This window comes from Bos javanicus, chromosome 9 (genome assembly GCF_032452875.1).
Source record: "Bos javanicus breed banteng chromosome 9, ARS-OSU_banteng_1.0, whole genome shotgun sequence".
Classification (NCBI taxonomy): Eukaryota; Metazoa; Chordata; class Mammalia; order Artiodactyla; family Bovidae; genus Bos; species Bos javanicus.
This window is the reverse complement of record NC_083876.1, coordinates 50,317,742-50,330,025: the sequence shown is the minus strand read 5'-3', so window position 1 is coordinate 50,330,025 and position 12,284 is coordinate 50,317,742. Positions and strand designations below refer to the sequence as shown.

Sequence of the window (12,284 nt, the reverse complement as noted above, 5' to 3'; positions counted from 1 at the left end):
ATATTTTTAAACATTTTCTAAAAATGAGTTACTACCTCAAGGAAGAATATATTTATAGGACACAGTAAATTGTTAATAACATGGGATATAAACCTACATTTAAATACTGATCATTATAAATGATTAGCTTTGATCAGTTAGTTAATCATTGTTTCTGCCTCATATTTTGGCTGATCAAGAGTCAACACTAGGAGTAGACATGTATGCTTGACGTAACAGTACCCTCTTAAATAATGATTTCCTTGTAGGAATCTCTGGAACACTGAAGCATTTTGTCTAGTTATGACTAGACAATATCCATAAATCCACTATCTAATAAGCACACTTCAAATGAAAAATGACACAGTATGATAAAAGTGAACTTCCAAGTGAGGTTGCTACTTTCAACAACCTTTCAAATCTCCCACAGGATACTTCTCTTAAGTGCATCAGTCAAACTGTATATTTGATATTAGTTTTTTTTTTTAATTCACATAGATTCTAATATTTTCTTTCTATGACCCATTAGACTGTCTTGCCACCACAGGAATAAGTAAACTCTTAGCAGCAGCAGCAGCATTACTTCAGAGAATTAGTTTACATAATGTTCAGTTCCTCTCCCACTTCCCCGCTAAAAAGAAACTTACAATATTTTCTTCTAGAAAAAACTTTTAACAGTGAAACTGTCAACATACCTTTGACTTTTTTTCTAGTTTCATCATCAGCAGTTTTAGTAGTTGGGTTGTTGAATGCTTTTAGAATGCCAGCTTGTATTCGCTATAAAACAAAATAATAAGAATTTCTTAAGAATGTATACTAGAATGTATCCTTTCAAAGCATTATTCTGTGTTCCCGTGACTAGAATCTGGTTTCAGTGACAACTGACTCAAACGTCATCCTCTTAAAAGAGGATTTTCAAACAGCAACATACACTGGATCTCAGTTCCCTAGTCTGTAAATTAAAATGACTGAATTTTTAGAAAGTTAAATGTGTCCTTTAGTCCAGTTCTAAAACTCCATGCATGAATAATTTTGTGTTGCCAGATTCTCCCCCAAATAAGTCAAGGTTCCTACATACAGGTTCTCTTGTGTTTAAAGTATTTTTCACAGTCAACAAAAAGCAAGCAGCCTAGTCCCATTTTTTTTTTTTACAGGTTTAGAATAAGTTCTCCTTTTTTCTTCTATCCCCCATCTTTCCCCATCTCTTGCTTCCTCCCTCCCTCTCGCCAACTCTGTCCCTAAGATGATTTACTCCTTAACCAGGACAAAAAGTAACAAGTAGATCATATGAAATTTCTTATCTACGAAGAAAGTAGTAATACATAAGCAGCTATTAAACTGGTCACTATGACCTCCATATAGATATATATACACACACACATGTATCAGATCAGATCAGATCAGTCGCTCAGTCGTGTCCGACTCTTTGCGACCCCATGAATCGCAGCACGCCAGGCCTCCCTGTCCATCACCAACTCCTGGAGTTCGCCCAGACTCACGTCTATCGAGTCAGTGATGCCATCCAGCCATCTCATCCTCCGTTGTTCCCTTCTCCTCCTGCCCCCAATCCCTCCCAGCATCAGAGTCTTTTCCAATGAGTCAACTCTTCGCATGAGGTGGCCAAAGTACTGGAGTTTCAGCTTTAGCATCATTCCTTCCAAAGAAATCCCAGGGCTGATCTCCTTCAGAATGGACTGGTTGGATCTCCTTGCAGTCCAAAGGACTCTCAAGAGTCTTCTCCAACACCACAGTTCAAAAGCATCAATTGTTTGGTGCTCAGCCTTCTTCACAGTCCAACTCTCACATCCATACATGACCACAGGGAAAACCATAGCCTTGACTAGACGAACCTTTGCTGGCAAAGTAATGTCTCTGCTTTTGAATATGCTATCTAGGTTGGTCATAACTTTCCTTCCAAGGAGTAAGCGTCTTTTAATTTCATAGCTGCAGTCACCATCTGCAGTGATTTTGGAGCCCAGAAAAAGCCTGACACTGTTTCCACTGTTTCCCCATCTATTTCCCATAAACATATATGTATATATATATATATATACACATACACATGACTAAAGTCCAGAATATTGTCCACAACAAGAAGACAACTTCAGAACTTAATTGTTATTTTATTTGAATTTAGTTGTCAATGAAAATCATGTGTTCAAGCGCTCAGCAGCTCTTAGTAAATAAGTTTTATGGTTCTACACCTCTTACATATGGCTTAGAAAAGATCTAACCTCACGAAAAACTCTCAGAATAAAACTACATATATTCCAAAAATAAAGATTTATTTAAGCTAATAAATTATCATCTTTTACACTAATTGCAGCCCTCTTAGTGGATAAATCTAATCTTCTCTAATTCACATTTTAACAGTGGGGTGAGGGGAAAGGTAGTAAGCAAAGTCTTAATTACAGGTTTTCATATATGTGAAACCACTGTTTGACTTAGATTTCTTGATATGAAAATGATACATAAATCTTTTGTCAAAAAATTATCATGTCAAAAAGAAATTAAGCAGAATTGCAATCTTCTCAGAGAGTAAGAAAACTCTATATGTCAGAATCCAAGATACTTTTCACTCTTCAGAACAGCTTTATATATGTAAATCGATTGAAAAGAATTAAAAACAAATTAAGCAGCTAACTTATACATTTAGAAAAGGACATTAAACTGAACACAAGTATAAGGAAAGAGTTAAGAGGATAGAAGTAGAAATTGAAGAGAATAAATAAATGAATCAAAAGCTGATTTTCCGGGCAGCAGGGAATAAACCCACCAACTAACCTAAATCAAGACAAGCGTGAAAAAAAAAGATAAGCATGAAAAGCATAACATCACATATAACAAAGATGGAAAATCACTACCTAAATGAAAGATATTGCAAATAATCATGACAGACTACTTTGCTCAACTCTTAGGTAATTATATTTGAAATTTCAGGAAAAAGAAAACCAGATAATTTTTCAAAAAATTAGAAAATTTTCCAGCTTTCAAGGAAGGAAAAAAATATCATTAAAGTCACTGAATTACATAATCCCTACACAAACCTCTAGTACCTAATAATTTCACAGAAACAGTAAACCTATGTCCCAGGGCACAGAAAAAGGAAAGCTATCAAATTATCTTCATGAAGCATAATATTGGTACCAAAAGCTGACAAGAGTGTACACACAGATATAATATTACCTAAAAAAATTCTAAATAAAATATCAGCGACAGAATAGAGCTAGCTGCACAGTAAAAAAAAACCCCACAAAGATTATAGTATGACCAAGAGGCCTTTATTCTAGTAGTACAGGGATATTAGGGAACTCTAATAACATTAATTAATATAAGTCATCATATACACTGAGAAAAAATAAGATCAAATCCCTCGATACCCCCATTCACTACTACTATTTAACACTGTAAAGTTTTACTGATGTATTTGACAAAAAATAAATCTCAGAGATATAAAAGTATAAAAGAGAGAAAATTATTTGCAGATGACATGACTTTTTACTTCGAAAAGCCAGAGGAACTAAATGAGATAAAAAGTTACTATAATAATGAGAATTTAATAGGGAGTATATAAAGATAATGAAGTCAGTCGCCTTCAAACAAACAGAACTGTTAGAAGATATAGAAGAAAACAAACCATAATCGCAACTGAAAATATAAAATAACTAGGAATAAACTAAACAAATGTGTAACATCTAAAAAAGGAACACTACTGAAAGAGACAAAAGAAAATTTGATCAAATGGAAATACACAGCACGTTCTTGGATAAGTCCTATCATTATGAACATTTCAATTCACCTTCCACCCAATTTATTTATTTAACATAATTCCAGTGAGAATGGCAATAGTATATAGATTTTAGAGTTTTCTTTTTCTCTTTTTAATGTGAGAGGTTGAAGGGAGAGGTAGGTTCTACCCAGGTATGGAAAAAATAAATAAGAATAGCAATGAAAACCTGGGGGCAGAGAGGAAAGTGTAGTAAGAGATGATTGACTAAATGCATTAAAATCTTCATAACTGAAAGGTTAAATCTAGTACTTAAACATATAAGCAAACACAACCAAGGGCAAGTTGAGAAAAAACCCAAATAATATGAAAAGTTAGTATAATTAGAGTGCTACCAATTTAGTGGGGAAAACATACTATATAGTTTGGGTAACTATAGGATAGCCAAATGGGAAAAATGAAAATATCATGGAACAGGGTAAATTTCAATAGATCAAGCGTTAGATAAAAGTCAATCATAAAAGTACCAGAAGAAAACATGGGGAAATTCTTTTATAACCTTGAAGTAAATTAAAAAATTTGCCTTTTCAACCAAGACTCAATATCCAGAAGCCATATAAAAATTAAAAAAAAATTTAAGATTTTTAAATTCAAAAACAAAAAAATGTTTAGCATTACATTACATTTTAAAAAAAAAGCTATTGTCACATTATAGGCAAAATCACATCACAAATGATAAACTTGGTAACATATTTCCTCTCTAGTACACAAAAAGCTTTTAGAAATCAGCAAAAGATCAAAACCCAGTAGAAAAATGGGCAAAAAAATAAGAACAAATGAAAAGATACTGGGCTTTATTCAAAAAGAGAAAAACATACACTAAAATTACTCTGAGATACCATTTGCTACCTATCAGATTGACAAAAATTTTAAAGTTTGGTATAACAGTCTTTTGGTGAGGTTATGGAAAAACCCTCTCCATATATGTTATGTTGCTGACAGAGTGAAAACTGTATGCCTATGGAGGACAATTTGGTAACAGTTATCAAAATTCCAAATGCGTGCATCATTTGACCCAGAAAGCTCACTTCTGTATTTATATAGATATTCTTACAGACATGTGAAATAACACACATACATTATTCATCAGAGCATTGTTCATAAAGGCAAAAACACTGGAAACCACATATAAGGAACAATCAATAAGGAAATGGTTAGAATTGGTTATAAAGGAACAAGTTTGTTTTTTTAAAAAAAGGAAACTTTTTATCTTCTGCTATGGAAAGTTGCTATAATATGTTACCTTAATCAAAAGGAAAAACATACATATGTATACACACACACCACCAAATGAGAACACAAACAAAGACAACAAAGTGGTTTACAGGCAACAGCAGGGGCATCATGTAAGGGAATGCCCAGGAGGACAGTTAGGAAGAATTTCACAATGATGCTTACACATCTAATGTGGGAGGCAACCAATCTAGACTGGGGCAGTGAGACTTACAAGAAGGATATATTGTTGACACCAAGATCCCTTCTGCCATTCTACCATGTTTTTCTCTGAGAACAGAATGTACAGGGAATGAGCTGCTAATGTTACATCTCCCCTCTCTGCTCTGCTACCTTGATCAGGAGAGGAAACAAACTACCACCCCAGAATTGTTCTGCTTGGGCCTATTCCCGAGAGTCATGAAGTGGGCCATGATGAACTCAGAAGCAGAAAACATGGAGCAGTCTCCAACCTTCTGGGATGAGAACTAGTACCTGGTCTCTTCTAATCTCTGTCAATTGACCTTGATTTTGACAGGTGTGACTCAGAACACATTCATGACCTTGCCTACTGACTTTCCCAGAAAGAGGTCTTCTAAATTGGGGAGCCAAAGCCAGACTACGTTCCAGAGATTCTCTCAACTCATCTTTTGGGAACCATCCAATAAAGGCAGTTAAGTTTGTGCTTGCTACCCAATAAAACTAAACAACATATTGTTTAAGCATATAGAAGTAGCTCTCAAAACTATGGAATGATTTCTGTAAAAGTCAAAATAGTGGTTACCTGTGCTGAGGAAGAAGTATTTGAAAAAAAGAAACAGGTAGCTTTTATGGTACTAATAATCTATTTTTTAACTCTGGGGGTGGTGGTAGGGAGGAGTGCTAATAGTATTTATAGTATGCTTTAAACTATATCTGTACATGTTCTTTTATATGATGATATGTTTTATAATTAGTTTTTAATATTCCTCCCCAATAATTATGAAAGTAGGCTCTATTTATTAACTAGCCTATGATCAGCACATTATATTTCCTAGAACTGCTCGCTATTCTCTTTATTTTGAAAGTTAATGCAAGATTCAAAAATTTAAATATATACAAAGTAGGATATAAAAGTAAACATACAACAATTCATACCATGTTACTCACTCCTAAAATATACTTACATGTGAAAGAAATTGAAATATGTGTCCCAGAAGCTATTAAATATTGAAATAATCTCTAATTCAGACTCAATAAACTTGAAAATTGATATAATTTTGATACTGAGGTAAAAACTTGACTTTTTTACCTTGAAAAGAGAACACTGAACACTGAAAAAAGAAGCAAATTAGAACGGTGCAAATTCCATGCAAGAGAAATATTCAATGGACTTAAATGAAAGATGCCAATAAATACCCATGTTCACCTATAAATATCATCTATAGATAAAACTGTAAAAAGTCTATCCAGCAACTAAAGACCTCTAATTCAACTTACAAGTCTACAAATTTATTCTACAATTTGAACATTTTACCATTTCAGACATGACTTTTAATGAGCCTTTACCATACTCTGATATGTAAGCTGCAATATCACTCTTTTTTAAAAGAGTAAAAACAATGAAGCTGTTTAAATTCTTAACTTTTATTAAACTATTAGATATTTGCTTTTTTCATTGTATCCTAGCCACAAATTTACATTCTCTGCTCTAAACTGTTAAACTTAGTTAAAAGGTAGTTCATCAAGTTGAATAAAATAAATGGGTTTAGGTCCATCTACAACCTTCATTGTTAAGAGTTGTGCTTTGAGCCATTTAGATTTTAAAAAAAGACTGGTCAGAGAGCTACTAACAACTGCAGCACATTAATCAATTCACAGTATCAAGGTTCAACCAGTTCAAACCTCCTTGTTAAACTCTTTTTAAAAATAAGAATGCAAAACACATAATTTAAGTTAGCAGAGCTATTCTACCTTTAAAATCATGTTACCTAATAATGGATTAAAGTGATAAATCTTTGATAATAAAAATGTAATAATACCATTAATTTAGTGATAGCTCAAACTAAAAGGAAAAAAAGTCAAGAAGCATATATTTCTAAGCTGAAAAGACTGCCTATAAAAGAAGCCCTTATTGTGAATTTGACTTTATTTCACATATAAAAAATTTACAAATTTTCCACAAATGATCCCTTTTATCTCTCTACTTAGCAAGAAGGAGTCATATTCCTCAACTTCATAGTCATAAGAAAAAGACCTTAGTGAAACAAGATGAAAGGAGGTCAGCCATTTTTTAACCATCACTAGAAGGGTCTGGTGGCAGACATACCGCTGTAGCCTTCCTTCAATCAAAGAACACATGGCGCTGACAAACCACAACAGCAGCCAGACTAACAGCTGTGGAGTTCCCAGGCCAGACAATGCAGCTCCTGCCCGGGTACTCACTGTACCCAACCAGCATGACTGTCCTTGCTTACGAGACAGAAGAGATCCAAGACTTGACATTTTAATTCTGCCACTCCATCTAAAAGCCTCACGTAGAGGAAGAAAGATAAGAGCTTTCAAAAACTAATGTTTCCTGCTGTACTGCCTGAGTTTTCAAGATACTGTGAATCCCAATGCATCATTACGACAAAAGAATAATTACAACAAAGAATGCCATCAATGAAAGCAAAATCGGAAAAAAAATTACGATAGATTTTATTGTTTTACTTGTAATATCAACAGAGAAAAATATTGTAAAAAGGTGACTTTTAATTCCATTTACAATGATACATGACCACCATGTAGTAAACGTATTCCTGTAAATCTCAGGGGAAAAGAAAAAAAATCTTTCTAGCAACTGATGGCTTCAATTAATCCTAAAGTAACTACTGTGTCATCTGTAGGCTCAGAAGGTCAAAATGCATTTACTATTCCTAACACAGAGCATCTCTTTCTACTTTGCTACCTTGTATCAATCCCTTCAATAAGAATATCAATTCTTATTGTATCAATCCCTTCAATAAGAATATCAATTAGTAAATCAGATTCAATACTTTTTCAAATAGTGAAATAATTATGGTTACATTTTAAATAGCAAGCTTTAAAATGTATATTCATACTAGTCACTGATGATCAAGCATTAATATTAAACTTTTTTTTTTGGCCACACTGTGCAGCATGTGGGATCTTAGCCTCCCAACTAGGGATCAAACTCGTATCTCTTGCAATGGAACTGCAGGGGAAGTCCCTAAAATTAAAGTTTAATCAGCAGTATTGTATAGAATTAGATCATTAGTTTGGTAGTCTGAAACACTTAAGTTTGTATCTCCATTCTTGGTATCAGTTTCTAGATCTAAGAAAATGTAATGAATTATTAGCTCAGGGGGACTGTGCTAATGTTCCCAAAACTTACTCTTAACTGATTTCTTCAAAACAAATTACAGATAAAATATAATGCGAACTACCCTTCAATTTAACAGTTTATTCAAATTATAACATATTCAAAATAAGTGCAAATGCCCCCTAAAACTAGCTAGTTTATTCATTTAAGAAACTGTTTTCTTCCCAATTCAATACGTAAATGAAATTGTCCATTTAGAGTCAACACAGACAACATATTGAACAAACATTAAATGAGCACCTACTAAGTGCAAGGCACATAGAATACCATTCCTTGAGGAGATCACAATCTGTTCAGAGACAACAGACCTGATTTTAAACAGTAGGTGAGTAAAAAGTAAAGTCGCTCAGTCGTGTCTGACTCTTTGCGACCCCTGGACTGTAGCCTACCAGGCTCCTCTGTTCATGGGATTTTCCAGGCAAGAGTACTGGAGCGGGTTGCCATTGCCTTCTCCAGGGGATTTTCCCGACCCAGGGATCGAACCCCAGGTCTCCAGCATCGCAGACAGATGCTTTACCATCTGAACCACCAGGGAAGCCCCATTAAAATGAAGTGGAAATTCAACTCATTTAATATGATACCCTATAAACAGCCAATTAAGGATAGAACTGTAATAAACACTGGTAACTGACTCATTCTTTAAGATAATTTATGAGAAATTATTAGAACCATTACTGTCTCTTCACTGAAAACTGGCCATACAGAATAAAGAAACACTACAATGCCATGTACAATTCAAAAAAACCGAATTAAAAAAGAAAAGATACCACCCTTCATAGTAACAAAAGAAACACCTACCACAAGCACATCAGCACTTCACTTGCACCTGGTTGTTCTACTGCATATTAACATATAGATTAAGAAATATATTCACCTTGAACAGGAAACAGGGTTTTCACCTGTTACGACAATTAGGATTGGCAGGGGCTGTCCAGAGTGCTATGTCAAGAACGATTCTGAGACTGAATCCTGACTCAGTGGAACGGCGATGAAATGATTAGCAGGGTCTGCTCCAAGTGAGAAAGGAGGAAGTGGGGGATATGTGCTTTATACTGGACATCTTTAATGTTTGGCATTTTTTCCGAAAAACTGTATCCTGTTTGCATAGGACCCCACCAAAAAAGGTGTAAATAACTAATTTAATATTAGAGTCAACGAACAGCCACTAAATTAAGGGACAGGGTTATAGTAAATACTGTTTGGGAAATCTATCTAGATCTTCTTTACTCAATAGACCCTGACTCAGGAGGCTGGGACCCCAGTCCTCTAATCCCTGAGTGAATTGTAATCCAACATGGGACAATGAGGTTTCTCTCTTTTGGGAATTTAAAATTAGGATTCACAAGCAGCCAGTTCATCTTTATACATGTGGAACTGCAACATGCAAGCCGTGGAACTGCAACATGCAAGCCATGGCAGTTAGGAGCTACCATTCAGACAGGGAAGCAAAGAAGCTACTCAGTCTGCAGAGACATGCATAAAGAAAATCTACAGAGCCAGAGAGACCAGGAGGAAAAGGAGAATACTTTCTGGATTTCTGAAAAACTTCCTGTCCTGTATCCCCATTTATCTGGAATATTAGATTCCTTTTTCTTTATTTAAGCTAGTTTTAATTAATTTGTTATTTATAGTCAAAGTATATAAACTAATAAAGGATAATAGAGCTGTAAAGTGATAAAAAAAATAATCTTGTGGTAGGCAGGGCAAAAAAGAGGAGGAGGATAAACAGAATAGTTTAAAGAAAAGTCAAATTACTTTCAACTGTACGTTAAAATTTTGGTAAAATTCCTTCAATTTTGTACCTTCTTCTTAAAGAGTATATGTGATAAACACTGAGAAATCTGACCTTTGTTTCTTCTGTCCTCACTGCATCCAGCAAATAATGAAGAAGTTCCTGACTGTCCTGTTGTTGAAAACTTTTAAATGCAGGGGCCCTATGATTTAAAAACAAAACAGGAAAGAAAAATAAAGAAATAAAGTAATTATATCAATAATATATTACTATTATTTAAAATCACCTCGAAATAACATATATTCAATATTCATATATTCCAAGGTTCAATTTACTCTTTTTTCTATAAATAGAAGCACAAAATATGGTTACTGTTCACATGAGGATGAGATCTTCAGGACACTGAAAACAATATAGCTAACATTTATTAAGCAATGACTACACATCAAGTACCGTAAATGTGTCAAGCTTCACAGTACAGTACACTGAACTTTTGAGAATTTGGGGACACCCTTAAGGTACATGATACACCACAGAATATCACAAAACTAGGAATATATATATATATACACACACACACACACATTTTTTTTTTCAAATTTCTATGAAAGAATAAATGAATGCTTTAAAGTTAAGCCAGGTCCTTTATGAATGTGTTTATTTCTAGGCACATAAGGGTTTTGTTTTTAACCATATTGGCAATATCTTGGGAAATTTACTTAAACTCTGCATGCCTCAAAACTCATCTTAAAAAATAAGAAAACTAAGCTAGATGATCTATAACGGCACTTTTAGATTTTACAATTCTATAATTTTCTTACTTTATGGTATTACATAATGGGCTTCTGAGTCAGGACAGACATCTATTTAAACCCTGCCTTGTTCTCATGAAACACGGGAAGCTACTCAACTTCTGGCAGTCTCAGTTTTCTTATACATAAAATGGGGGAAAACAATGACGTCTTCAGAGCATTATGAGACGCAATTTACATACAGCACACAGCTGCAACTAAACAAACGTTAGTTCCTTCTCTGCATGTGTGCTAAGTAGCTTTCAGTCGTGTCCAACTCTTCGCTGACCCTATGGACTATAGCCCACCAGGCTCTTCTTGTCCATGGGATTCTCCAGGCAAGAATACTGGTGTGGGTTGCCATTCCCTTCTCCAGGGGATCTTCCCAACCTGGGGATCAAACCTGTGTCTCTTATGTCTTCTGCATTGGCAGGTGGGTTCTTTACCACTACTGACACCTGGAAAGTCCCTTTCTCTTGGTAGTCCAAGACATAACAGCAAAGTCACAGTAAGTGTCAAACTACTCATATTAAGCTCTAGAAGATCTTCCCTACCCAGGAATCGAACCAGGTCCCCTGCATCATAGGCAGACTCTTAACTGTCAGAGCCACCAGGGAAGCCCAGATAAGCATATTAGTGCTTCGTAACTCATGATCATTCATATTAAGACAGTAGATGTACCCACTTCTGACAAAGCTGATTAAAAAGAACTTTGGGAGAAAGCGGTCCTCTTTCAGTCTCCTTCATGCTGTGAAGAAACAGGAACAAGGCTGAGGTCAATGGTCCAGGGCTTGAAAGTTCCACCACTAACGGGTCCTTTAAAAACAGGATCAATTCTTTGTCAGAAATAAACAATTTTAAAATAAAATGTCATTAAAAAATCTAAGAGAGAGTTATATTGTTTAAATGATGACTAAACCATCTCAAGTGTATTAAAAAGCTTTATTCCCTCATATACAAGAAAACTATATAAAAAATGAAATTAAATGCCTTACCTTGAAAAATATAGGTATTCTCATATCTTCTGCCCTTTATTTTATATAACTATTAGCTCAAGAGTGAAAAACCAATATTTCATTGCTTTTAACTGTCCCTTCATATACTCTCCTAAAATTATTCATTGACTTGTTATTTGTACATATTCACAAATAATCATAAACATTTATTAGCAAAACCCCATATTCTTTTTTCCAAATATTTTACTAATAAAACAAGGAATGGGAATTATGTCACAAAATACATTACCTTGTACTTATTTTATACCTACTCATATTAATAATGAAGTACTGAGTGTTTTCTCCCTAATTCGGGGACTAAGACATTTATCACTTCTGTTCAACATATTACTGGTGATTTGAGCCACAATAAGGTACGGAAAAGAAAGAAAAGGCATACAGATTACAAAGGCCCAAAGAAAAC

General features: G+C 34.5%; 1 protein-coding gene across 6 annotated transcripts in view; it reads right to left on the bottom strand.

Annotated features, from left to right (window-relative positions):
• Positions 1 to 12,284, bottom strand: part of USP45 (ubiquitin specific peptidase 45) — a 73,029-nt gene that overhangs the window by 34,058 nt on the left and 26,687 nt on the right. For all 6 annotated transcript variants that reach the window (XM_061427752.1, XM_061427749.1, XM_061427750.1 and 3 more), the window contains exons 8-10: positions 11,551 to 11,681; positions 10,189 to 10,276; positions 675 to 756 (exon numbers count right to left, since the gene is read on the bottom strand). In XM_061427752.1, coding sequence (XP_061283736.1) covers positions 675 to 756; positions 10,189 to 10,276; positions 11,551 to 11,681 — 301 coding nt within the window. The remainder of the gene's footprint in view (positions 1 to 674; positions 757 to 10,188; positions 10,277 to 11,550; positions 11,682 to 12,284) is intronic.